Source organism: Brassica napus, chromosome C9, assembly GCF_020379485.1.
Source record: "Brassica napus cultivar Da-Ae chromosome C9, Da-Ae, whole genome shotgun sequence".
NCBI classification, from domain to species: Eukaryota; Viridiplantae; Streptophyta; class Magnoliopsida; order Brassicales; family Brassicaceae; genus Brassica; species Brassica napus.
The window spans coordinates 16,269,390-16,296,544 of record NC_063452.1 but is presented as its reverse complement, the minus strand read 5'-3'; the positions used below and the strand labels follow the sequence as shown (position 1 = coordinate 16,296,544).

The 27,155-nt window shown below is 36.4% G+C and overlaps 3 protein-coding genes, 2 long non-coding RNA genes and 2 other non-coding genes across 7 annotated transcripts; 3 read left to right on the top strand and 4 right to left on the bottom strand.

Annotated features, from left to right (window-relative positions):
* The first annotated feature begins 1,419 nt into the window (after positions 1-1,419).
* LOC111205844 lies at positions 1,420-6,460 on the top strand. The gene is made up of 3 exons (XR_002658224.2): positions 1,420-4,365; positions 4,472-4,629; positions 5,279-6,460. It is a non-coding gene; the product is annotated as an uncharacterized LOC111205844 (long non-coding RNA).
* A 1,353-nt stretch (positions 6,461-7,813) lies between these two features.
* On the top strand, positions 7,814-11,292 carry LOC106429127 (ubiquitin-like-specific protease 1D). The gene is made up of 14 exons (XM_013869863.3): positions 7,814-8,259; positions 8,458-8,500; positions 8,682-8,785; positions 8,865-9,121; positions 9,211-9,259; positions 9,454-9,539; positions 9,616-9,645; positions 9,726-9,821; positions 9,924-10,011; positions 10,115-10,212; positions 10,319-10,441; positions 10,549-10,666; positions 10,776-10,883; positions 10,972-11,292. The coding sequence occupies exons 1-14, from the start codon at positions 7,918-7,920 to the stop codon at positions 11,131-11,133; spliced, it is 1,704 nt and encodes a 567-aa protein (XP_013725317.1). The 5' UTR covers positions 7,814-7,917; the 3' UTR covers positions 11,134-11,292.
* LOC106429128 (dual-specificity RNA methyltransferase RlmN) lies at positions 11,244-13,418 on the bottom strand. The gene is made up of 9 exons (XM_013869864.3): positions 13,107-13,418; positions 12,953-13,020; positions 12,766-12,868; positions 12,583-12,680; positions 12,357-12,487; positions 12,160-12,268; positions 11,892-12,083; positions 11,685-11,821; positions 11,244-11,619 (listed from the first exon to the last, which is right to left on the bottom strand). Exons 1-9 carry the CDS (start codon positions 13,369-13,371, stop codon positions 11,331-11,333), a joined length of 1,392 nt encoding a protein of 463 aa, XP_013725318.1. The 5' UTR covers positions 13,372-13,418; the 3' UTR covers positions 11,244-11,330.
* Positions 13,419-13,420: 2 nt separating this feature from the next.
* LOC125593458 lies at positions 13,421-17,710 on the top strand. Its single transcript, XR_007329360.1, has 4 exons — positions 13,421-15,951; positions 16,068-16,127; positions 16,316-16,436; positions 16,507-17,710. It is a non-coding gene; the product is annotated as an uncharacterized LOC125593458 (long non-coding RNA).
* A 3,184-nt stretch (positions 17,711-20,894) lies between these two features.
* Positions 20,895-26,491, bottom strand: LOC106429090 (polygalacturonase 1 beta-like protein 2). Its single transcript, XM_013869833.3, has 2 exons — positions 26,244-26,491; positions 20,895-26,133 (listed from the first exon to the last, which is right to left on the bottom strand). Exons 1-2 carry the CDS (start codon positions 26,292-26,294, stop codon positions 24,313-24,315), a joined length of 1,872 nt encoding a protein of 623 aa, XP_013725287.1. The 5' UTR covers positions 26,295-26,491; the 3' UTR covers positions 20,895-24,312.
* On the bottom strand, positions 20,903-21,119 carry LOC125593771. The gene has a single exon (XR_007329662.1). It is a non-coding gene; the product is annotated as a small nucleolar RNA U3 (small nucleolar RNA).
* LOC125593773 lies at positions 22,996-23,212 on the bottom strand. The gene has a single exon (XR_007329664.1). It is a non-coding gene; the product is annotated as a small nucleolar RNA U3 (small nucleolar RNA).
* Positions 26,492-27,155: the final 664 nt, after the last annotated feature.

Sequence of the window (27,155 nt, the reverse complement as noted above, 5' to 3'; positions counted from 1 at the left end):
ACTCCAGTTACATATCTAGGAGTCAAATTTTTGAAGAAAATCATCGGCAAACTCTGTTCATAGGTTAGTGTTCAAATCTAATATATCAAGCTGTTATAGAATATAATTGCAGACTTGAAATATAAATGTTTGTCTAGTATATATTTACCAGTTTGGTCTAAAAATATCTAGTTCTAGAACAACAAAACAAATTACTTATTTTATTAATCTAGGATTTTGAGGTTTAGTTACGTAAGAGTATACCGATAAAAAATATATATAATACTTTGTCATTCTAGTATATGTAAACTATCTATAAACGAAAAACAGCTTGATTTATTAAATGATAAACCAGAAAACTAATAAATAGTTCAAATCTCTCAATCTTACAATTATAATAGCTAGATAGGGTATTTGGGAGAAACAATATTAGATGAAAAATTAAACCTCTCATTTTTCGAACAAACTGAAAAAGAGTTGATTAGAATCTTATCATGATATTTTATTAAAAACTTTTTTATGAATAAAAATCAATACCAAATTATTTAATCTGAATGATATAATATATATATATATATATATTGCTTCTAGTATTAAAAATCACTTCGATTTGAAGAAGAGTATTTTTGGGATTGTCAGGATCAAATAACATATTGGAAACCACCTATTTAAAAAATAACTTGTATACATAAAAGTATATACATTAGAGTAAGCACATAAATTAAAATCAATACATTTTGTTTATTTGCAATCATGTTTTTAGTAAATAAATCAAAATAATTATTTTATTTATTTATATGGTATATAATTAAACTTTGGTGATATTGACATAGATATATAGAATATATTTTAATATAAATATTTATTATTGAAACTTCCTACTCATATGATTCTATTAACATTTGTATATTTGTTGTAACAAAAATTTAAATGGTTAATCATAAAACTTTTAATGTGATATTTTTCAATAAAAATTTCAAAATTAAAATATTAAGATTTCAATAATTTTTTAATGCAAATTTTGAAATTAACATTTTTATATTTTTTATATTGTATATATTTTAAATGGTATTAATATATATATATATATATATTAATGAGACTTCATATTCATATAATTTATGATCATTTGTATTTTGCTTGAACAAAATAGAGTTAAACCATTAATCACAAAATTTTCAATGTGGATTTTTACCATATTTAATAATTTATAGCTGTTTTAAAAGATTTTAAATATAACATATAAAAAATCTAAATTTTGTTATTATATGCTGAATGTGATTGTTTAATTTCTTTTAATAATATAAAATTAAACGAAAAGAGAGAGAATATAAAAATTATTATCAAATATGTATTATTCATAATCATTAATTGTCATATATATGTCAATCATATTAAAAAATAAAAGAAAAGAATTGAGAATATTTTTTTGCACACTACTAATCAATTTAATAGTTAGTCTAATAAAAAATATAATATATATTTATATGGACCAACTTATTTTTCTAAAGATTCTAAGAATCATCCTAGTGATACACATGTCTACGAAAACATATTGTAATGCTCCATGATATTAATATACCGAGGATATGGATAATACTTTAAACAAAGACCCTAATTATTATAGCAAAATACTAAAATCTATTGACTATAAATAATTAATATCATGCAGGACATGTGGCATGTGGGTAAACGGAGACTACTTATTTGTTAAACTAAAGAGAGTTCAATTCTTCTTTTGAAAATCTTTGAATGCCAATCAATGGCGATCTCTCACGTTCATCCAATGTTCATCGGCATGTTAAAGTGATTGAGAAACTTGACCTTTCCTCCTGCAACTTGATTCTTATGTTAACCATTTGTTTCTCGTCATGTACACTAACGTTAGAAACAAACTTCCTTGAATCATTTGCAATAGGTCCATGAATCATACATGCTTCAACCAGAAGAAATTCCTGATTCATACCTGCAAAATAATCCCAACCAACAATTTGTTAGTTTTAAATTCAAACCTGAGATTGTACTTATGGTCAATTTTTAAAAAATTAAAGCATCATGTTGATCCACTAGAACTTGCCACCTAACTCCACCTCGCTAGAATGACTTTCGAAACAATTATATTTGCTTAACCTTGTCGAAAATCCTTCTGCATCAGAATTGCTGTGAACTCCTATTTGTACCACCATTACAACCAATAGAACCAATCGTCCAACTGTTAACCTTGCTAGACTGATTCTGGATACAACTCTAGCTCAAGCAGTTCGGCCAAAAGTCATCTACTCTAGAGCCCTGATATCTCTTCTCTGCTATGCCATCCCCTAACACCTTTACCTGTAGGCGGATCACACCAGACTTGGTGTTCGCATCACGTTTTGTCTCAGACCCAATCAGTACCTCATTCTGATTTATTAGCATTCTTCAATCAAGCTGTGAATGCTGATACAACTCACGTAAGTAGCAATTCTCTGCTATACCGAGATAAATATTTCATTTGCTTCTTTGTGATGCTCCAAAGACACAGGTAAACCCTACTTGTTCTTTACCCCAGTGCAGTTTGACGCTTCTGCATTTCCATTCAGTTATGAATGTACTTCACTTGCTTAACTTCTCTGATATGATCAGTACTTCTTTAACCTCTAGTCAAACCATTTAATTCCTTTTGCATAGATGCTCTTGAGACTATCCTTGTAGACCTTGCATCCAATCTCCTTCAGTTTCCCTTTCAAGAGAACATTGAACCATCCATTTGTCCTTATCTCATATATACTTACACCACCATCTCATTAGCATTTGAGATATCTGCAGCTCTCCATTAGATGTCCTCACTATCATCAATCACCCCATCAGACCTTAGCAGCCTCCACTTTTACCTTCTACAGAAATAACCAACATGTGACTGATCTTGTTTACATATTTTCCTGACCTTGGATCCATATTTTCCTCTCACATTTATCACCATGAATTCATCCGAAACCAGTGACTCATTCCTCTATTAACTCTTTTCCTCCGTGAGCTAATAATCTTTGATTCCATAAACGTATGAGTTCAGTACCCCACATTAAACCAAACTTATCATAAGTTTATTTGTGCTTCTTTTATCTGCAGAGACTCCACCTGAAGCTTGAATCATTAAAACTTCCATATTTTTCTCACACTTAGCCCCACCTTGAGAGACAATCATCACTGTCTCATTTTACAATCATGGCATGTTGCTATATTAGGTGTCCTAGACCTCACGACACATTCCTTATTATTTCAGCCACTGCAACAATTCCCTTATATAAGAGAAGATCCACCAAAACGCTTCCCTTTGCTTTCTTGTGCTACTCGGTTGAACCGGCTTTGATTGCTACGACATTCCCCTTTGAATGTATGCACCATTTTTCCTTCACATCATGCTATATATTGAGTTTCCATATTTGATCAACCTGTAAGCGTTTTTGTCTTGTCTCATACTAACACAATGTGTGATGCTGGTAATCCTGGAGACCCTGCAGAAGCTAGTACATTTCTGACCCGCACTGCTCCACCAATCTCTGGTGTACATGCAAGTTTGCCTTTCTCAGACTTTACTGAAGTTCGAGGGCTATTCTATGGCGATCTCTCTCTTTCATCCTATGCTACTTTTGATCCTATCACTTTTCTTCTTGCCTACTTTGTTGGCCATCCCTTTCGACGACTGCGGTTTGCTCCTTATAACATTTTTCTGTATCTTGTTACGTTATCTACAAAATAATATTAGGAGTTGAAAGCTTTAAACAACTTTTTAACACTCTCGTTTTGACCTGGTTCATGGAAACTAAGTCAATAGGATTGTACAGTACAAAAATAATTGGTTTGTTTGGGAATTCGAGGTTTATAGGATTGGCCCCATAATTAAGGCAAACAACTGAATCTGGATCTATCACAGTCTCTCCTGTTATATTTGACTCAATATATCTCATATACTAAGACCATGATTTTCGCAGGGATCTTTGAAGTTTTTTTCTTTTTCTCAAAAAATAAAATAAAAAAATAAACCAATCGCGGGTCGCCATGAGTCGGTAGAGCCCGCAAATAGTGCCAAAACCTCCCAATTACCGATCCTTATTTGGTGATTTTAGAGAGTGGTTTTTAAATTTTTGTGGGACCCACGCGTCAGTGGGGTCCACATTTTGTCAAAAAACCTCCCTAAGGACCTTGAGTTCATGCTCTAATGTATTCCGTGCGTCCTTTTTGTTTATTATGAATCTTGTAGCGTCCTTTTTGTTTATTATGAATCTTGCACTCTTCACTGGCATTAATCACTGACTGTTGTAGGCTTTAAAAGTTATCCAATCAAAGTCACTGGTGTGGAGCTATTTAAGGAGCAGCACAAAGCAAGCTTTAACATAACCGTTTCTACAAGTATCGGATTAATTCCTTTCATAATTTGCTTAACTTTTATTCAAGTTGTCACTCTTGTTTAGATTTTCAGTAACTTTCTTGATGAAATCTTTTTTTTGGGAAACAGATAAAGTAATCACTGGAGGAATCGTGCATTTGCAAGTCCAATATGGCTACAAGACTATCATGGACCACACATACAACCTCAGTGAACTGATCACTTGTCCTTTTTCACCTGGTGCTGTTGTGCTTTCTTTTCGCAAACAATTTCCTTACGCAAAAGAAGTAAGTTAATCTTACATTTTATTTAGATAGTAAAAACGTCTTTGCTTTTTGAAGAATTAATTCAATCTCAATCACTAAAAGATTATGTTTCCTAGACACGTTTTCTTTGATGGTTCCATATTAATCAGTTTCCTACTGAACCTTCAGCTTAGTTTACAGAGTAGCTGGACTGGAGTCATTAGTAATAACTATGATGGTGGTAGACTTTTGGAGTTCCCTAATCTGACCTCCATGATTTGATCCGATATTCAATTAGGAAGAATCTCCTAACATCTTCATTCTCAGCTTATTTTTCACAGCAACAATAACTTTACCAGGATAATAAAACAGATAGACTACACCAGAATGAGTTGGCACCAGTGTCGGTTCTATGGCTGTGCACACAGTAAAAAAGAAGAAGCATGTGCTATGGGATGGGAGTTTGAATTCTAACAATGCTCAATTTATCTGATGCTGGACTTAAGAAAACTCCTTATATACATTTTTAAAGAAAAATTGGTTAAAACTTTGCTTCAACCCTAGTATATGTCATATGTTGTTAACTATTTATTCGTCTACACTAGTTTGTGTTTAGTTATTGTCTTCTTCCTGGGACCATCACTTGGTTGGTGTCTGACAATTTTTGTTTTCTGTTTTCTTTACCTTGTAGTTGATGACGCCCATGATTTACTTAAACCTTATTGAGGAGCCTCAGGAAGAGGAAATTATGTGTCTCGTCTTCTGCTATGATACTTCAAGTAGCGGTGTGGTTTTTGCTTAGGCAAGTTCGGGGGAAAAAATATGTTCTCAATTCTCTACATGAATCTGAATTCTTACTACTAGCTAGTACAAAACCAGCATTCTCTATGTTGTTATCCAAGAAATAAGAAAGGGTGTATATACCCTTAACTGATTTTCAAAATTTTCAACTTTGGTCTAGTTTAATTTCGATGAACATTATTAAATCCTGAAGTAATCTAACACAAGAGCATCTTGTTTCCTGATGCTACCCCAAAGTTCTCTGTCTTCTTTTGGATAATGATGCACAATCGTCTTGCAACGGGTGATCGCGTTTAGAAGTGGAATGCACAGTCAGACACAAATTGTATCCTCTGTACGGCTCCAATGTCGAGGGAGGATCTTTTCTTTAGCTGCCCTTTCTCGGAGGAGATTTGGCAGAATCTCTCAAAGAATCTTCTTGGAGCAAAGTACTCAAGTTGCTGGGTTGGTTGCTCTTCTTCAAGGGATTAGAGACAAGGACACATATGTTTTTACTTAGATATGCGTTTCATACGCGCAGACATGGAGAAGTTCATCAGAAAGCAGCAAGTAAAACACGTTTCGTAAACAAGCTTGTTCGTTACAGTATCTCTTTTCTCACTCGAGGAAGAAGAAGAAGACGTTTTGATCATGCTATGACTTAGCTATCTCTTGAGCAAAATTGCTTATTCCAGTTATTCAATCTATTTTCTGCATTCACCTTAAAAGCAATGCCACACATGTTGTAAAAAAGCAATGCCATACATAAACTCTCAATCATAATCATAAAAATGAAACCTTAAATGCCGTGAGAAGAGGGAGCAACCGAGGTCCACATGAAAGAGAGAGAGAGAGAGAGAGATTTAAAGAAGCGTACTTGCAAATAGCCGTATCCATCTTGTTAATAAGCGTCATGTGACGATAATAATAGGAAAAATCATATTGACAAGGACTAGGCCTGAAGACAATACCAAATCAATCACTACCGTAGCGAGCATCACCTGTACGCATCATTTCGACGGTGCAGCAGGCAAAGCCAAAGGACAGATCAATCTCCTATATATGGTTCAAGTGAAAAATCGATAGGTACCCGAAAGAGAAGAGGGAGCAACGAATCAGATGAATGCAAATATCAATATCAAAATGAGAAAAAAAAAAAAAAAAAAAAAAAAAAAAAGAGGTGCAGAGACGTTGTTAGATGCAAATTGATCCTCATAATAAGCTACTTAAAATCTAGATGGTTGCTTAGCCTTACTTCAAAAGTGTGTGGTTGGGTTTGGTTGCAGATCATTTAGTTAGTTTTTTTTTGTTACCTTAAACCTGTGTTTAAAATGGCGCTCGCCTTTTGCGCCATGGCGCGAGGCACACTTAGGCGACGGCTCCATCGCCATGTACCTCCTAGGCGAGGGTGGGTTCCGTAAGGCGCGCGCCATGGAGCGCCTTGGCCAGAAGGCGAGCATAAGGCGCGCCATGAAGACTATATGTAAACCGTATCTAAACCAGGTATAAAACTAAACTTTAATTAATAATTAAACCTTAGCCGTCTAAAATACTTAAGCGTCGGAAAACTTAAACGTCTAAATAACTATGAAAGCCCTAGCTTTATAAAAGACAGGTTACTTAACTAAACATAAACATATATCTCAAGGTTTTTTGCTTAAGGTTAGAACTCTCTAGTTTCTACTCTCTAGTTTGTGATTATTCTTCTTATAGATTCATGTGTTCCTTTGTCACAGATTAATAGCTTCTTCAAGGCGAGAGCCTTATTGCGCCATGGCGTAAGGCGCAAGGCTCGGACAGTCTCTCCTTCGTGCGCCATGCGCCATTTTAAACACAGCCTTAAACTATTCAAAGATATTAAGCCAAAAAAAAAAAACTATTCAAAGATATTATAGGAATTTTGCAGACATTCTGTTGGTAAAAATATGCCAAGTCACGCAAATGATCTGGGGACACTTACGGGGGACACGAAATCATATGGACACGAAATCATATTCGAAGAGAGTCTGCCTTACATTCAGAGATGGAAGCACTGAGATGGGCGATGGAGAGTATGCTCCAGCATTCGACTTGTCAAAGCTTTGGGCTGCAAGGATTTGATTACAATGATCAACGAGCCTCATGCTTGGCCGAGCTTTGCGACAAAATTGGAGAGGATAGAGACTTTGAAGATATGTTTCCCGAATTTCAAGATTACTCATATTCCACGAGCGCATAATCAAATTTCAGATTTCTTAGCTAGGAGTGCGAGGTCTTTCCATAGAGTACTTTATTTCATTGGTTGTTTTATTCCGGTTTCTTACCTAGACCACTTCGGGTTTGAGTAATAGAATAGTCTTTCGATGTAAAAAAAAAAAAAAACCAAAATGATCTAAAATGTAAATTTTCATGAAATAATTGCTCTAATGTCAAAAACTTTTTGTTTGAAAAAAGTGAAAAAAAAAATTATTTGGGAATGGTGAGAGGCCGGAAAAAAGAAAACTGAGTGAAGATTCTGAACCAAAGACAATGTGCGATTAATAAAAAGAAAAAAAAAAACTCGGTTTGGGAATGACGAAGGGGAAGCATGAAGTAGAAAAAGAGTCGGATTCTTCAGACAAGAAAGCTTTTACGATTGACTGGAACTCGGTGCTGGAAGACGGCGGCGGCGACGGAAAAGAACATAAAGTGCCGGAGTTGCTGATTGTCAACACCCAAAATCCTCTCCCCGGCGATCAGATGGACTGCCACAGAAACCTAACAGATCACGCGCTAGACGAGCAGCTGGAGCGTAGCAAATCGCACCTTGTGAAATTAGGTCCTAGCCTACCCGACAATGGTGAGAAGATCCGTCTCAATATCGCTAGCCTCGAAGCCGAGAAGCAACGCAGGGTGTTACATCGCTCCAATATGGTTCGCATTCTCACTACAACTTAGTTTGATTTCTTTTTTCTTGTCTTGTCTTTTTTTTTTTTTTGGGATCCTTGTCGATGTTGCAGTGTTGGCCAAAACTTTATCTTTTTTAGTGTTCTTTCTCTCATGTGTCTCATGTGTGTATGATCATAGTCATGTGGTTATATCAACTGATATATGACTCTTTCACTTTTGCAGGATGCGGACAGAAGTTCGAAGCTCATGCATGCGAGTACCTCAGGTATCTTGTTCCATCTTTAGACAATGTTAGAGATTGTTTGTTTCCGACTAGTTTGGTTAAGCTCAATTAGTAACTATTAGGACCCTTTGCCTGGGACTGTTATCTTCTCACTAGTGAAGCTCAAAGTCTTGTTCTTTATGGTTTTTGGAGGATTGATCTCCCAATTTACTTTTTCACATAGGTTCACGAGGGAATGCAGCTTCAGCAGAAGCCTCTAGACAAACGAATACGGACTCGAAAGAAGTCTCACGGTCTACATTTGCTGCTGTTTTCAGTAAACCCAAAGTATGGAGATTCTTCGCTATTTACACTTTTTTTTTATGGCTACTTCATGATACGACTTTGTGATATATGTGTTCAACAGCCGGATACTCAGTCAACGAAAGCGTTTTGTAAAGAACTAGAAGATTTGGGATGTGCAAGTGTGAAACCCAAGGCGGAGAAAAAGATCGTGACAAGGCAGAAGAACCAATGGCGGATTTTGTCAAAGGCACTGGAAGAAAAGCAGACAGGGAATCACAAATCCAATGGATCTTATGGGAAGAAAAAGTACAAGGAATCTTGCACTTACTCCCTTCTTGATGATGATGATGACGACCCCAATGTCCATAAAACTCCCAAGTATGTTTCTTTTCTCCTTTTCCTACTACTTTGTGTTGATGCTTGGAGTCCAATGGCTGTGTATTCCTCTCAACTTCTTTCTCTTGCAGGGAGTGGTCTTGGGAAGAATATCCATCACAGAGTTCAAAGCGCCGTAAGGTATTTATTGCTTACTGCTCGCATCATATATTGCATTTTTGTACGCAATCATTATATCCCTCAAGAAATATACTCCAGCATTGCTACTTGTCTGTAGCATTTCTTTGGCGAATCTAATACTCTCTTTACACTTACACATTAACCATGCGGTGCTTCCAACCTACTGATAACATTCTCTGAAAAAAAAACTGTAGAACGCAGATGATTCAGTGATTAACATAGACGAAGAAGAACCTCAGCCTTCAACGGTGGCAGATCAAACAGTTGAACTGCCTGAAGGGTAAACCTTCTCTGTTTATCTTCATTAAGTTTCAGTTTCAGCTTTAACATAATCTAGTATTTGATGAACCATGCAGCTTACAGGAAGATATATGCTACCCATCAAGGTAATTTTTTCTCAAGATTGATTCTTACTTACCATAACTCTCGACAATGTTTCTTCTGTTGACTTCATCTGGTGATCCAGTGATGATCCACACTTTGTTCAAGTTTGTCTTAAAGATCTTGAATGCCTTGCACCTCAAGAGTTTCTAAACTCTCCGGTCATGAATTTCTACATCAGGTGTCTTGTATTGTACTTGCAATCATTTTTCATTAAATAAGTGTGTAACGAGTTTATGCAAAAAAAAGTTAATGTTTGCACTGTCCCTTTTTCTTTGGGTAGGTTCTTGCAGGAGCAGCAGGTATCTAACTATTGTCACTTCTTTAACACCTATTTCTACAAGAAGCTCAGTGACGCTGTTACAAACAAGGTGATCAATGGTTGTCTAGTGCACTGTGTTCTGTTTGAATGATTCACAGTTTAATCTCTTGTTACATTTTTAAATCATTGACTTTTTCATTTCAATAAAATAGGGAAATGACAAGGCTGCCTCTTTTCTGAAGCTCAGGCGGTGGTGGAAGGGTATTGATTTATTCCGTAAGGCATATATATTTATACCAATACATGAGGAGTAAGTTTTACAACTTGATGAAAGCAAAATCAAAATCTTTAGACTTTTTTTTAATAAAATCTCAGTTAATCTATGTATTCACCATGATTCTTATACCATGTCCCAGTGTCCATTGGAGCCTTGTAATAGTTTGCATTCCTGACAAGGAAGATGAATCCGGATTGACCATACTTCACCTTGATTCATTAGGAGTTCATCCGAAAAGATCAATTGTTGAGAATGTAAAAAGGTATGGAACCCACCACCAGGAGCTTTATCTTTTCACATGTTTGTCGTTTTTATGCATATGTAGTTTCAATACGTTAATGGAGAGGCATATATGTCAACATTGTGCAGGTTTCTAAAAGATGAATGGAACTTTTTGAATCAGGATGATGATTATTCATCAAATCTACCTATCTCAGCGAAACTATGGAGAAACCTCCCGCGCAGGATTAACGAAGCTGATATAAAGGTCAGACCTTTTACCTTTAATAGTCCCATCTTTCCTTGTGAAAATTTGACTAGTTAAACAGCAAGAGGATCATATCAATACATCTTAAAGGTATCTCTTTGTGCAACAGGTTCCACAACAGAAGAATGATTTTGACTGTGGTCCGTTTGTTCTCTTCTTTATTCAGCGGTTCATTGAAGAGGCTCCTCAAAGGCTGAAAAGGAAAGACCTTGGAATGGTGAGTGGTCTCACACTCTTCTATTCCTAGTACTAAGTCATTATATCTTCTTAGCATTGTATTAACTTGTGTGCTTCGATTCATTCAGTTCGACAAGAAGTGGTTCAAACCTGACGAAGCCTCTGCTCTGAGAACCAAAATCCGAAACACACTCATCGACCTTTTCTGTGTCAGTGACCAGACTGATCGCCACAACGACCCATCTGATGACAATGGAGCATCCCAGTCAAGAGATAGATCACCGCTCTAACAGAGTTTTAATTTTTGTTTGTATAGGCGATCTCATCATTGTAGTTCCTTACTTTTCTGGAAGTTAATATTGTTGAAAACGTCTGAAGAAAAAAATTTAAAATTGTTAAAGAACCTCTGAAGAAAAACTTGTTGAAATCTAATCAATGTTATTTCACAACATGGAGAGTACATCTTTTGCTCTAATCTTCTGACTGATCAAACAGATGCTTTTAGAGCGGTGCGGAACTGGTCAGGCACCCTCATCACTGGTGCTTGAATAGCACCAAGCATGCCAAGCTGCCCACATGCTGCCATTTGATCATTGCCTCGGCTAAACCGCATTAAAACAGTGCAGCCTCCTTCGGCCAGAACATTACGGAACTTGATCATCTTGTCTTCATCGGTCTGTATGAACTGAGAACCACTATGTGGGTTGAACTGAATAAGGTTAATCTTGCATGGGATTCCCTGCACAAGCTCCACTAGCCTCTTTGCATCTTCCATGCTGCCACAATTAGAGAGCTTCTAGTTCATGATGGTTTCAGAATCAAAGTTCAACAATGATGTTACCTGTCATTCACTCCAGCGAGCATCACGTATTCGAACAACACTTTGTACTTGTGCCTTGAACTGAGTTCTTCTCTGAGCGTCTCCAGGAGCAAAGATAGCTTGTATTTTCTGTTGATAGGCATAATCCAGTTTCTAACCTGCAAAATTCATTTTCAATGAGGTCTGACCATAGATCATGAAATGATGAAAAGAGTTAAAGAAAAGAACCTCATCGGTTGTTGCATTAAGACTGACTGCCAAAGCGCAATTACATTCACGAAGGAAACGCTTTAGCTGAGGAACAAGGCCACTGGTCGAGACTGTGACCTTGCGTGGACTAAAGTGAAGTCCATTCTCGTCTACCAGTATGTTTGCAGCTTTGATAACATTGTCAATATTGTGAAATGGCTCTCCCATTCCCTAAAAAGCACACATACAAGCTCCATGAGGAACTGAAGACCTTAACTGCGAGACAAGTATATGGTCTCATGCATACCATAAACACGACATTTGTTATTGATCCAACTTCATGGGAAAGCAACCGCCTAGCGTAAACAGCCTGCTCAACTATCTCAGCAGCAGTGAGATTTCTCTTCAAACCCATCCTGCAAAAATCAGATAAACTACATACATTACACCAGGACTCGAAAACCGAGTAGCTTAAGAGAATATCTTTCTTTCTGGATTTTTTACCTGCCAGTGTAGCAGAACTGACAATTCATAGCACAACCCACTTGGCTCGAAACACAGACTGTTGTCCTGCCACGATCACAAGGTATAACAACTGTCTCGATGACAAGCCCATCATCCAACGTGAACAGAATCTGCAACATCCTGCGAGCTATGAATCAATCCCCACAAGCTCACTGAGATATAACAATCAGTAATTCGAAATACTTGTTTTTGACCATTTATTCACCTTCCTAGTTCCATCTGAAGCCGGACGAACATCCTTGAAAGATAATGCCCCAAACTCAGCATGTTCACTAATCATTCTCTTGAAATCTTTGTTCAGGCCTATAAGAATGGGAATGAATCAGCATTGCTGAAACAACACAAAACCATCTGAGCAGAGAGAGACATAACAGCAGACGACAAAAACCTTGGAGCTGATCAGGATTTTCTGCCCATATGTTATCCTTGTATAGTCTCTTCCACAGCATCATAGCTTGTCCTGGTCGAAACCCATGCGATTCAACCCATTCCTACAAGTAGAAATTTACTCAATTCCAAAATCAAAGAACATGAGCATTTGATTCAATTCAAACCAATTGGATGAAGAAACGTACTTGGAGCGAAGCGTAACTCATACCCTTCAAGATCACCTTCTTGTTATCATCTCTCACCGCCACAGAAGCTATTAATCATCGAAAGTTACTACATTTCTCAGCGAAATCAACCCAAAATCCGGATTAGAACAAACCCATGAATCAAAGAAGTCACCTTTAGTTGATGGGAACTCGTCGAGTGCGGGAAGATAAGCTGCCGAAGAAGAAGAAGAAGAAGAGAAACATGAGAAGGAGGAGAGGAGGCTTCGGGATTTGAGGAGACGAATGGAATTGGTAAGATGGTGATTGCCGAGGGGAGATCGTAACGTCAGGTTTCTGGAGAAAGCCGCCGTCGAAGAGATTAGCGTCGGACTGACGACGGCGGAATTAGTGACGGTGATGATTCCCAGCCGCCTCATTGTCGTCGACAGACCAACCATTATCTCCTTCTCCTTTTTAACTCAACTCCTTCTATTTTTTTTTTTAAAACATAAATCCTTCTATTTAGGGAAAATATAAATTTTTATGTTCAGCACTTTACCTCTTTTCGTATTTACCATTACTGAAGAGATATTTTCAAAAATATATTATTCAGTGGAAAAATACTCTTATATCTTTGTTATCTATATACTTTTTTCGTTCCTAAAAGATGTATGTTCTGAAAAAAAAATTGTTTCAAAAAGATACATTTTTTACATTTTCAATGTATAATTTTATGAAAAATTATAAGTTTCAAAAAAATTAATGGTGTTTATTGAATTTCTATTGGCTAAAAGTTATGAAAAATTGTTATTCACAAAAAACAATGCATATTTAATGAGTTTTCTTAATATATGTGAAAAGTTTAGAATATTCATCTTTTAAAAACAGAAGGAGTATATAATAAATGATTATTTAAATAAAAAAAAAAATTTATATTTTCTAATTATACTTTATCAAATTCTATCAGAAACAAGTGGGAAGAGGAAAGAAAGTTTGAGAAAACCAACCAAAACATTCTTGAAAAGAGTCGATGCACCAGAAAGAGCCAAAGAGAAAATATTTATTTATATATTTATTAGAATTCTAAATTTCACAATTCAAAAACCATATCCTATACCTCTAAACTCTAAACCCTAAGTCTAGATTAGTTAACTCTAGGAGTATAAGTATATTTTACCTTTTATTAAAATTGAGGATAAAAGTGATTAGTGTAAACATGAAAATAGGGTATTTGTGGCAATTTTCCTATTTATTACTATTTAATTTAGTGAAATTCAGTAAATTGTCTCCTTTTGATTCATCAATAATTTTAAATCATCCTTTATATAATAAATCGCAAGTCGCCTAGCGAATCAGAAATTGCTATGTGAAAAAAAATTAAAAAATATTTAAAAAACAAATGACATGTGGAAAAAGTTTTAAAGCCAATAATAATAAAGAATGAAGTTTTTACATGCAGATCATATTCTTATGTAGTCTAAATATAAACTGTCCACTCCCTTTCTTTTCTCAAAACAATTTAAGCTACGTCGAATTTTTCTTTGCGATGTCTTTTAATAATAACTTACCTTTTATAACAGTTTTGAATATCTTATATAAATTAATGTAACAATAAATTAATTTAACAATAACTATCCACGTTGATAACTCCACAAAATATCCTCTTAACTAGTCTCAACTTCCCATCATCACACGATCAAAACATAAATTAGTTTACATATAATTCTCTCTTTTCCCCATCGATTTCATCTTCCTCTTTCTATTTCTTTACGTATAATTCTCTCTCTTCGCAGGTTTATGATCCATCCTTCAATTTTCTTATAATAACTCTTCTTTTTTTTCTAATACATCATCTGATCTATTTTTCTGACAAAGTCAAAGTGTAAGAACGCTGAGAAGGTAAAATAATCTTATGTGAGTATTTAATCTAACTTGAGTTTGTTAATTCTAATCATGTCTTTAATACTTTTACATAAAAGAATTAAAAACATGAGAGATTACATAAGAGATTTGCCTCATGCGAAGCACGGGGAGACACACTAGTTTATCATTTATATAATAAATCGCAAGTTGCCTAGCGAATCAGAAATTGTCATGTGAAAATAAATTAAAAAATATTTAAAAAACAAATGACATGTGGAAAAGGTTTTAAAGCCAATATAATAAAGAATAAAATTTTCTCTGCAGTCTAAATATAAAATGTTCACTCCCTTTCTTTTCTCAAAAAAATTTAAGCTAGTCGGATTTTTCTTTGCGATGTCTTTTAATAATAACTTACCAAACAGTTTTGAATATCTTATATAAATTAATGTAACAATAAATTAATTTAACAATAACTATCCACGTTGATAACTCCACAAAATATCGTCCTAATTAGTCTCAACTTCCCATCATCACACAATCAAAACATAAAATTAGTTTACGTATAATTCTCTCTCTTTGCAGGTTTATGATCCATCCTTCAATTTTCTTATAATAATTCTTCTTTTTTGCTCTAATACATCATATGATCTCTCTTTCTGACAAAGTCAAAGCCTAAGGATGCTGAGAAGGTAAAATGATCTTATGTGAGTATTTAATCTAACTTGAATTTGTTAATTCTAATCATGTCTTTAATACTTTTACATAAAAGAATTAAAAACATAAGAGATTTGCCTCGTGCGAAGCACGGGGAGACACACTAGTTTATATACTAAAGCGCAAGTCGTCTGGCGAATCAGAAGTTGACATGTGACAAAGTTTTGTAAAAAGAATAATAATGTAAAAAAAGTGATTGAGTATGGTTTATTTTTTGAAACAGAAATCTAAATCCCTGAATTTTCTCCTATCATCAATCAAAAATGATCGTGTCATCTATAACTTCCAATTATGCCACGATTTCAATAGGTTTGAACTTTTTAATAAATTGGAAGCAATAAAATCCATCTTTGATCAACTTCTTTCGCTCTGGTTCTATATCTTCCTCATGAAAGTATGCTTCAACGAGAAAGGCTTTGTTCTGATCCGTGAAACTCCTCTTACTTGGTCTTTTCTTCAAGGTTTGGTTCTAAATTCTAACTATGTGCACTGAAAGTCCTCATTAATTAAGCAACAAAATTTTAACTTTGGCACTATTAGGCAAACCATATGTCTTATTATTTGATCTTCTTTACAGCTGTGTACGAGTCAGCTAAACACTGGTCCGTTACTCCACTCCAGTATTAAATCATGCCAGGTCAGTGCAAAATTGTTATTTGACTACTTTTCCTTCCAATTACGTTGGATTACTTCTTGATTTTAGTTGTGCCGCAAGATCTCAGATTTCTAATCTCTGATGCATCACCTTCTCCTCTATTGGGTTTAAGAGAATTAATTAACCAGAAGATCAGACATATAATTTGGATTTGTGTTTGCTTTGACCAGAAATATGTTGAAAGCAGCGTACATGCTACTGCTTTTATCTGGGAATGGTGTTAGCTTAATATGGAAAGCGATCATGATTAGGAGCAACCTTAGACCCTATATTTTCTACACATGGCTGAAGGTGAGATGGTACGAGATAATCTATTTCTATTTATTTGAAGTTAATACCCTTCCACATATATTTGATGCAGAATCATCAAACCGTAACTTTCCCCCAGTATTTTGAAGGCCATGGAAAGTAATGTTTCTTTTACTCATTGTAACTTAATCATATGCTCTTTACATGTTCGTCACATCTCACAACTTAAGAAATCGTTGCTACAGTTCTTCACTTTCTTCCTTGTGGTAAAGTATATAAATTACTATTCTTTCATATATCTCTTTGTAGTTAAAGTAGCAAGAGAATTATGTGTCTGATCTAGGATACATGAGGTAGCTCCAAAGAAGATTAACTGCCCAAAACACATGATATCTACTAACCAGCCTCTAATTACCAAAGTAGTATATTTTTGTAATGCATATATACATATGAATTTTATCTATGTAGGTTTAGTCACTATATATATAGGAGGTGCGACTAGCCATCATTTGAATTTATTCCCACACTCATTGCAGTTTGATCACTGTCAGAAATGGGACGGTTACACGATCTGATTGGTAGTAGAGGCACCATCGACATGGGGATAAACTTACAGCCATAGTCGGAGAAGTCTTATGCACCCATAGGAGATGAAGACATCGAGCTCCTTTGCTCATTCAGAGGTTCAAATAAATAAAAAACGAAACTTCATGCATGAGATTGAGGACATTCAGCTCTGGATCTCATCAAAAAATACTTGGCATCAGATTCGGGAAGTGACAGTACAATGCTCGTGGAGTCAGAGTATGTGGTTTTCACATTCAACGCCAAGGTATGCCTTTCTTATGTGGTTAACGAACCTCACTTACATACTTTACTCCATAAATTAAGCACCAATTCCATATAGCGCGGGGTCCTGCTGCCTCTAGTTATATAATATTTTTTTTAAAAAAAATTACCAATAGAAATTTTAATTTAAATAAAATACATTAAGATAAATAATTTGGTTTTTTTTTTACTAAAAAAAATTGAGTATTTTAATCAAAAATACTCAATTTAATTTTAATCTATGTCAACAATAGATACATATATATTTAAAAAAATTGAGTATCTATATCTAAGGGTGTAACTGGATTGGTATTTTTTGGAATAAAACTGTTTGGAATAGCTTATTCCAAGAGATTCCAAAGAAAATACACCATTTAAGTGGAATTAAAAACAATTGTCATTCCATTAATTCCTGTGAGATAGGTGGAACCAAATGGAATGTAGTTATAATCCTTTCATGATAAAAAAAGAACGTGAATGACTGGAAATGGAATCAAACTAAATCAAAAATAAAAATTTAATTAAGTTTAAATATTTTTTTAACTTACTTATCGCAGTCAGATAGTTGATTTGTTAAGGTTTTAAAATTTAAAATCTGGTAGATTTTTAAGGTTTGTTACTAACTAAATAATAGCAACATCTTCTTCTTATTTAAACATTAATACGTAGACTATCAAACCCACCGATCAAAATTTGCTTTCTCCTAGTATGTCTTATTTCCTTTTATAATTGTTATGATGTTTGTTTCTGAGAAAAAAAAGCTTAAATTTTACTGTTTCTTGATCGATATGTTGTATATAGCCTAGTACATTTTGTTTGCTACATTTCCAAGTTGTGTACAAATGGTTACATTATTGTTTCTTTTTAACATTATTTAATTTAAATTAAAAATTAATTTCATTCCATTCTATTCCTTAAAAAAGTTACCATTTGTGTTATAAAAATATTTTTCTGCAATTATCCATTCCACTTATTTTATTCCATAACTTCTATCATTCCATTAGGTGGCATTCCATTTTTTTCAATTCCTTGCATTCATAGCATTCCTAAACTTGATTACCAGTTACACCCTAATTCTTTTGTGTTCAAAACCAAACCCCTTATATAGCTACTCCCAGAAACTGGACTGATTGGAAGGGACGACAATTGTCTGAAACTCTTTCTGATTGGTCCAAGTTATGTCCCGATCTTTTGCGATCGATCTTCGGATGCTTAATAATCTCTAAAGACTTTTACCGATCGAGAACTGTTTGTTCCGACTGGTATTCCGTTTCGACCACTTATGTGCCAACTGCGTACCCATAGCGAATTTTACTCGACGAAGACTCTACGTACGTTGTTGTTCGACCCAGGAGAAGACAATATTTACGAGATCGGACATCCCGGACTTGACTTACTTAAAACTAGGGGTGGGCATTTCACCCGAAACCTGAACCCGTATCCGAACCCGATCCGAAAAATCCGAACCGAAGTAGCAAAATACCCGAACGGGTATTGAATTAAGAGATATTAGATATCTGAACCCGAACGAGTAATATCTGAACCCGAATGGATATCAGAAGATAACTGAACATATGTATTACTAACTTTATATTTCTAGTTTAAATCTTTCATTTTATTTAAAATATTTATATTGATATTACACATACTTTAAGTTCATATATATAATATACATATAATTACGGAGGAAATGATTTGCTACTTATTTAAAATGCATGTCAAGTTTTTTGTTTCAAGAATTAACAAAAGTTACATCCGAAATTTAAAAACAATAACAAATTAGTGTCTTTTTAGTTTTAAAATGTTATGTCCAAATCTATTAATCATTCAATCTATTAAAAAATAAAAAATCAGTTAAGTGAAAGTAACATTTTTAAATACAAGAAACTTGAAAGATGAAAAAATAATTTCTTTCAAAATCTAAATATCCGAACCCGATCCGAAATAACCGAATCCGAACTAAAAATACCCGAATCCGATCCGAAGCACAGAAATACCTGAACGGGTTCTACACCTCTATACCGAAATACCCAAAAATTTGAAATATCCTACCCGAACCCGAACGGGTACCCGAATGCCCACCTCTACTTAAAACCCATGTTATGGCTAGTTGCAGCAACTGGCTCCTTATTGGACGTTCTGGTCTGAATCTATATCTTCAGTCTTCAGAACGTGTTTACTCGCGAGAGGATCAATCTTCCTGAGTGTCCGTGGCTTACCATCCAAAACTCTTCTTCTTGTCTTTGGATAAACGACGAGGGATTGTGTTGTAGCTTGCAGTTCCAAACAAGGCTGCTTGTTCTCATGCAAAAAAGGAGACGTTACGTGGTTGTGTCATGAACGCATAGAATGTGCGTACGTGACGTATAAAAATGGCAAGCTTTTATGTGTACACGTTCGATAGGTGCATCGAGATTCTTGATTTGGAGATTCGCTTGTCCAAGGAAACCCGTATCATAACCATCCGTTTCACATCGATAATGCGCATATCAGACACAAAGTGTTCCACATCGGTAATTAGAAGGGATCATAAGTAATAAATAAGATAGATAGATCACTCCACTTATCACCAATTGGTTTTACCTTGGAAGCCTATCTAACTTAACATGGTTTCATCGATGTGGGACATTTGTCCTATGAGTGTAATGATAACGAGCTCAGGGGAGCTTTTGATCGTTGTGACCTTCAAAGGAGTAAACAATAGGTATCTAAACAACGTCTACAAGATGAATTTAGAAAATGGTAACTGGGAGAGAGTCTAATCTCTTGGAGGTGAGATGTTGATATTAGGTCATGGAGTCAAAATAAAAGCACCAATCAAAGGTATTAATGGTTGGGGAATCAAGAGTGATACAATCTGTTTCGGTGGTGATGAAGATGATATTTTCCCAAGTAGTGATCGTTGTAACAGAACAACTAACTGTGGTGTATTTGATCTTGCGACAGGTACACAAACATCATTATATGTTCCATTCTTTAAGAGTTTCTGGTTTGTTCCATAATACGAAATCTTTGATCACGAGACTGGTTTTTTTTTTCTAGTATGACTTTTGGATCTACTAACTAATGTCATCGTTGTAGGGCCTTTATTGTTTACTATATATATTTTTTTTTATCTTTGCTTCTAGTCTTTAAAAACATAGAGAGGTTGCATGATTGTCTGAATGAGTTGGAACGTCAGAGAATACATACTGAACTCAAAACTATCTTCAAAATCATTCCTGCATCTGTGATTCGTAAGAGGAGTTTATATAACAAAGATGTTTTTTTTCTGACATCTGTCCCAAAGTTGGCTATTAGCTCAATCCGCAAAGCGTCATTATTAATTCTTGAGGAAACATCTCCTAGCTACCCCCTTAACTGCCCCATTTCAGCTTTAGAGCAATAGCTCAATCCTCAAAGTAGCATTACGCATTAGTTCCAGAGAAAACATGGCCAAGGAGTAGAGCATTCATTGCCTCATCCAACACAAATACATATACTAGAAACGTACAGAGGTTCTGTAAGTCAAACTCGTCGAAACTATCAATATACATTACGCTAGGTCAAGATCAGAACGATTCATGGTCGGAGAAGACTACGACTAATTGAACTCAACGACAGGGTTTGTTTTTGCAGTAGCAAAAGTTATATAGGTGAAAAAGCATAAGAAACAGATAGTAGAAAGGCAAAAAAAGGAAAGCCTGTCATAGAACCGTGCGACCACCCCAGAGAGGTCAAGACCTAACCGGATAGCGATCCTCTACAGCGCAGAGACTCCTAGGAGAATCGTAGCCGTTAATCACACTCAGATCGCACGGCCATAATTCATCAACCAGGTTTAGGGGCCTGTCTCCTTAGAAATCAAGGATACAGAAGTACGAGCCTATAGAACAGATCCTGTTCAAGTAAGGTCGTGACCTCTACCTTCGACTCTGCTCTTTATAAACGGCTTGACTTCTCTGTTTGTTAACGATGTGGGATGTAATAAACAACATGGCACGCTAAATACGTCGTCGTGTTTCTCCCCACAATGACCTATTTCCAATGCGCGGTCGTTTCTCCCCTCAGAAAAAAACTAATACCAAATACAGTAAGCAGATGAAAGAGACTGAAACAGATGTTTCTTTGAATAATCTCTTCTGAGTCCGTGATTGCGTTTCATGATAAGTTTCCGGTAGATAAGTTTGTGACGGAATTTCATGCTCTGTCTCCACAGCGGCGAAGCTCTTGCCCCAGAAGTTCGTAGTCTCGTTCGCTCTCAATCGATTGATTCCACTTCTGCGTAATTATGCGGAAAGCACTTGGGCTGTTGGATAATTTCTCAAGAAGCAGACCCAAGACTTTGGTTCTTGTCAAGCCAAAGATACTACTGGACAATCTAGAAACCGTTTTTGGTGGATTAACTGGTTGTTGTTAACAGAGGTGGTCACAGATTTGTATCGTCATTGCCAAGCTAACATGACAGACACAACTATGACTCATAGTCTATGAGATAACATATCTTTCTCTTGAACATTCACGTCAAGTACTTTGCACCCAAACACTTGTGATCCGTTGTGTTCCCTGGATGTCAGTACCAATTACCAAACATCCTTACCATATAATGTCTGGCTGCTTCAGTCTTGGGAGTTATGGCTATATCAGAATAACCAAAAAAAAAATGGAATATAGCCAGATTATTGTTTACAAGAATCTGCTTCAGTCTCTACAGTTTATTTTCTATGTTTTATCCGCCTATAGAATCTAATGCAATCCTCTAGCAAAGTTTTGTAGTTATGCTCTGTTTCGCTGCTTACTTGCATAAGTCTTCTCTATGGTTAATCCTTATTGTCTGGTCTTTTATATTTCTCTCAGGATATTTTATGGAAAGGGTGTATTATGGGTCATTATTTGTATAAAACTTGTTCTCGACCTTGCCTCCAGGATGCTGATAATAGCACACATAATCTAGTAGTGGTTATTGATGGCATGGAAAATGCTCATTTTGGTGGAATGAATTGCTGACCCAAAAAGTGAACTTGGAAATTTTAAAAGTGATAGAGTTCTCTTGGAGATCAAGGAGGTGTGGTGTTAATCTGTACACAACCTCAAAACAATAAACTTTTGTAGACAGGAAATTTTGAGTTATTAAGAGCTAAAAGACCCAAGAAAGCTATTGCTTGATGCCTATCTATCTAGGCTGATATTACTGTTGTCGATTTGGTATTCTCACGCTTTCCTTAACTTGTCTTGTCAGCTTTCGGGTACTGCCACCGAATTGAACTGATTAGTTATTCCGTTCGGTTCAGTCTTAACTCTTGAGAAAACAAACGTGTTAAATTTTGGTTATTTGTAATTTTTGGTTAATTTTGGTTTAATTTGTAAAAGTTTGGTTCAGTTTGATCCTGTGTCCACTTCACGGCTGCTCGTGAGTTTTTGATATGCCTTTTTCAAGGTTCCACCCAAACAGTTCATTTTACAATCTAGGGTAAAAAACTGAGTATTTGTTGTATAATATCAATTAGTTTTGAATCATAACATCCCAGAGTTCACATATTTTCTTCTGCTCGTAATTCTACTAAGAAAGAAAATTATAAGTTGAGAATCAAAACGGCAGGCAGAAAGTAACTATCTAGATTCTTGTCTTAATGAGTTTGAGCTTCAGAAGACACAGAGCTCAAATGCCATATATCTACTACAACATTCTAATAAACATGGCTCCAGGGCAGAATTACATATATATGAAAAAGCAACAATTGTGGGATCGTTTTGAGCATGTGACATTATAATATGTTTCAACTGAAAAAAGTAAAGCCTGTCAGACAACCGTGCTACCAATCCGGAGAGATCAAGATCTAACCGGATAGCGATCCTCTACAGTGCGGAGCCTCCGAGGAGAATCACAACCGTTAATCACACTCAAGTCGCACGGCCATGATTCATCAACCAGGTTTAGGGGCCTGTCTCCTTATAAATCAAGGATACAGAGGTACGAGCCTATAGAACAGATCCTGTTCAAGTAAGGTCGTGACCTTCACTTCCATCTCTCTGATATATAAACCGTAAAAGTTCCCTGTTATTTGACGATGTGGGACGAAATAAACAAAACCTCACATACTCTATACATTGCCGTTTCTAAGCTCAACGCACTAATGCCACATACGTCATCGTTATAGTTAACTCAAAGCCATCTCTCTGAATCTATCCGACCTGATGCTAGTCCACTTGAAAAAGCCAGAGATAACATTTTTTAGCTAACTTAACTGATTCTATAGTTTGGTCAAACACAGTAGATTAAAAATGTCACTCGATTATAATGTTATTGTGTTAGGACTTGTTTCGTTCGCAGATGGATCTTGCTCTTGCCAAGATTATGAAAGTATTTATGTTATGCAATTGCAGGGAACTCCTAACATTCATAAAAATTCTGGTAGTAAGTGATGATGATGATTCTTCTCTCCTGACTTCCTTTGGTTACTCGTCTTCTGGATCTAGGGCTATTAAGGTTAAAAATCCTTGAAGTAGATGCTGTAGCCGATGCACTGTGTTCTGCCATCATAATGATTGATTTTGTGAAACAATTACGTCATGGAAGTAACACTGTCGCTACATTAGTACAGATAATGTGGCATCATATTGGTGTTTTCACATGAGTTGGAGAGGTCTGAGTTATAGGGTCGATTCCCTTTCTCCTACTTTTCAGAAAACTACTTTGAGAAAACTGCTGAATATCGAGCAACAAAGCTATATTTCTTTGAGTAAGTGGATTACACCGTGTAAGAGATCTTGGAGTAGCGTTGTCTGAACACGGTTACTTTACAAGCTGGCAAACGATTGTGTTGCAGGCGGATATGATAGATATGATAATTGCTTGGCTTGCAAGAAACTGACTTTGGTTTTGAACATAAGCCGAATCTTGCAGATCACGTGACAAAAACTCTTTTCCTGTTAAAACCAAATAATCATGTATCCCTCAACTTCAATCTTAATTTTACGAATATACTATAAAATGAGAATGGAAGCTTTAAGAAAAAAAAAGGGGAGAAAATCTGCAAAAAGAGAAAAAAACGATGAAGCAAAACTCAGTAGTAAATATTAGGTATCCGAACGACAAAAGCTGTCCAAAGCCTTAATCAACAGTAGTCCACGTCATATCATTCTCAAAGATCCAATGACAAACTTCAATCCTACCCGGACCAGACCCTAGAGCCAAAAACGCTACATGACTTGCACTCCACGCTGACGTGTCAATATGACAAATGGCAATACCATGGTTAATCTTCTCTGAACTCTCCGGGTCAAGAAGATCCGCTTCATAGACCCGCACCTTAGGTACCGAATGACAATAATACAGTAGATACGGGTACAAACTCTGATGACATGAAACCGCTCTAGTTAAATCTCCACCGTTGATTCCTTTGACTTTCCCGATCACGATTTTTTTCTTCGACCCGACCACATTCTCCGTCGTCCTCACCACAACGCCGTGTCCAAGCACTGACGTGGCGAAATCGATCATGTCCTCCGCTGATCCCACGCACCGCTTCGTCTCGCCGTAGCTTGGCGGTCTCTCGCATTCGGAAATCGCCGACGAGATTATCCCCGCCATCGACGAGTTCTCGCCGGCGCCGAAGATTCTCCATACCTCGCCGGTCTTAGAAGATGAAAACGATAATTTTGAAACTATGGTTCGGGGTAAAAACGTCCTTTTAGGCATTTTATCCTTAATATCTGGCATTTGCATCAAAGTCCCTTCTCTTAACATAGACTCCCTGAAGAATTTACCCGGCTCTGTCCATTTATTTACCTTTTTGCCACTGGAGCTCGCGTTATTAAAGTACCTCGCGAAAACGACGCCGTCTTTTGTGTACGCTTTGAAACTCGGACCTTGACCGTAGGTTTTGAAGCTGACGTTACCTCCGTCGTTGCCTTGGCCGTAGCCTGTGAAGTCATCGGAGCCCAAGTTGAATGATTTTCCGTAATTTACGAAATTGACCTTCTCGTTGTGCGAATCTTTGGCGTAGGAAGAGAAAGAGTCAGCTCCGATGTTGGACTGGTCTCTGTAGCTCTTAAACCCGTAAACGGCGCCGTTTCCTCTTTCGCCGTACTTTTTAAAATCGTTCACCGGGAGATTCCCGTCGCCGCCGTAGCTTGTGAACGTGTCGTTAGCTCCGTTTGCGGTCTCCCCGTACCCGGAGAAACCAGATTTTACCACGTTTGACCCGGATCCGTAACCCGAGAACCCGTTCGGAGCTCCGTTGCCGTTTTTGCTGTAGCTGGTGAACGTCTGAGCGCCGGAGTTTGCGTTCTCGGAGTACGTCGTGAAGGATTGTGACCGGCCGTTTGCTTCGTCGGAGTAGGAAGTGAATCTCCCGTTGGGTTGGTTTGCGTTCGTGTGGTAGTTCGTGAAGTCGCCGGCGCCGCCGGTGGATCCGGTGGCGTAAGTGGTGAAGCTCTGATCAGCGACGTTGACTTCTCCGGCGTAATTCGAAAACCCATCGTCGTGTCCGGCGGAATCTCGGCTATAACGACGGAAAGAGTCGACGCCGATATTGTCCCCGCCGGAGTAATTTTTAAACGTGTCGGCTCCGGCGAGACGGTCGGAGCCGTAGTTGGTGAAGTTTTTGTCGCTGTAAACGGAGAACCCGACGTCATCGCCGTGCTTCTCGGTTACGGAGTGAGCGGCGAGCTCAGGGAAACAGAAGAGCTTCGCGGCGGTGCAGAAATCATAGAGGCGAGTGTCGAGCGCGTGGCGTGATGCGAGTGTGGCGAAGCGCGTGGAGTCTACGGTCGTTAATGGGGACGCCTTAGAGAGGAAAAAAGAAGGTGGTGGTGAGCCGCCGTTGATGCGTTTGTTCCAGTAACGTATCAGTGAGGCTTTGGGTGTGAATGGGTTCTCTGACGGCGTGATGTTGCCGGCGGTTTGTTTAGTAGCTCCGGCGAAATGCACCTACGTTTCGGCGGGTGAAAAGATCAACATAAATGCAAATTGTTATATATTTTAAAAAGCTTCTATGAAAAACGCTTAAAGTAAGATGATAAAGATTGAATATTGCTTACATTAGAAGATGAAATGAAGCAGAGGAAGAAAGCTGCTTCAATGATGTTCATCTTCTCTAGTTACGGAGTTGGTTGAGAAGGAGAAATAATATGAAGAGAGTTCACTCTGATATCGTGTGGTTATATATTTGAGTATTAAACTTGATTAAAAGAAAAGAGTATCAAACATTTATTTTGCAAAAACTTTATTAGGTATTTCTCAAGAACGTTAATCTATGTTTTCACTGTTTTCTCAACGACTACTTACTAATTAGTCAAAAAGAGGATTCAAAAGACCGTAAAAAAGAAAGAATCTGAATAGCTAAATAAGGCTGCATAAAGTATATTAAAGATAAACCTCTCTCGCCCAATAATTTACAAAAGACCAACATTATTTGAAATAGATAAAAAGAAGATAAAAAAAAAGCTGAGAGACTGCTTTCTTTTTTTTGTCAACGGGAGAGACTGCTTCTTGCTGAAGAAAGGGAGAAAAGTAGATAGAGAAAGTGATAAATTTAACATCTTGAAAATAGTAGTTTTCGGTTTAGTTCCTTTTTCCTTGCATGTAGAGCAATATAAATTTAAATGTATTAATTTGTTTATTTTATTCAAATAATAATATTTTTAGATGGAGATGAGTTTTCTTTTAATGTTATTAATTTAAATGGAGTAATAAACGAATATATTTACTCCATTTTTGAATAGTACTCTAGTTTTATTTGTCTTCTAGTACTATAGAGTTGAAAATAAAATATCTTAAAAATACTTCACTTTAAAATTAAATTTGAAATAAAAACAAAGCGAAGTTAAAGATGTTCTTTGTAAATTATCAATGACAATATCCCTATATGGTACATGCACTCGGTTTTAGTACCTCTTAAAATAAAATATTGATGGACTGTGTCCATGAACCCTCAGTATAAATAAACTATA

Excerpts from the sequence above, each read along its gene's own strand:
- LOC106429127 (XM_013869863.3), top strand. The coding sequence starts at position 7,918 with ATGACGAAGGGGAAGCATGAAGTAGAAAAAGAGTCGGATTCTTCAGAC. Across the intron at positions 10,213-10,318 it reads TTTATACCAATACATGAGGA|TGTCCATTGGAGCCTTGTAA; the intron begins GTAAGTTTTACA and ends ACCATGTCCCAG. Across the intron at positions 10,667-10,775 it reads TTAACGAAGCTGATATAAAG|GTTCCACAACAGAAGAATGA; the intron begins GTCAGACCTTTT and ends TTTGTGCAACAG.
- LOC106429128 (XM_013869864.3), bottom strand. The coding sequence starts at position 13,371 with ATGGTTGGTCTGTCGACGACAATGAGGCGGCTGGGAATCATCACCGTC. Across the intron at positions 13,021-13,106 it reads CGAGTTCCCATCAACTAAAG|CTTCTGTGGCGGTGAGAGAT; the intron begins GTGACTTCTTTG and ends GATGATTAATAG. Across the intron at positions 11,822-11,891 it reads TTAATGCAACAACCGATGAG|GTTAGAAACTGGATTATGCC; the intron begins GTTCTTTTCTTT and ends TGAATTTTGCAG.
- LOC106429090 (XM_013869833.3), bottom strand. The coding sequence starts at position 26,294 with ATGAACATCATTGAAGCAGCTTTCTTCCTCTGCTTCATTTCATCTTCT. Across the intron at positions 26,134-26,243 it reads GCTTCATTTCATCTTCTAAT|GTGCATTTCGCCGGAGCTAC; the intron begins GTAAGCAATATT and ends GCCGAAACGTAG.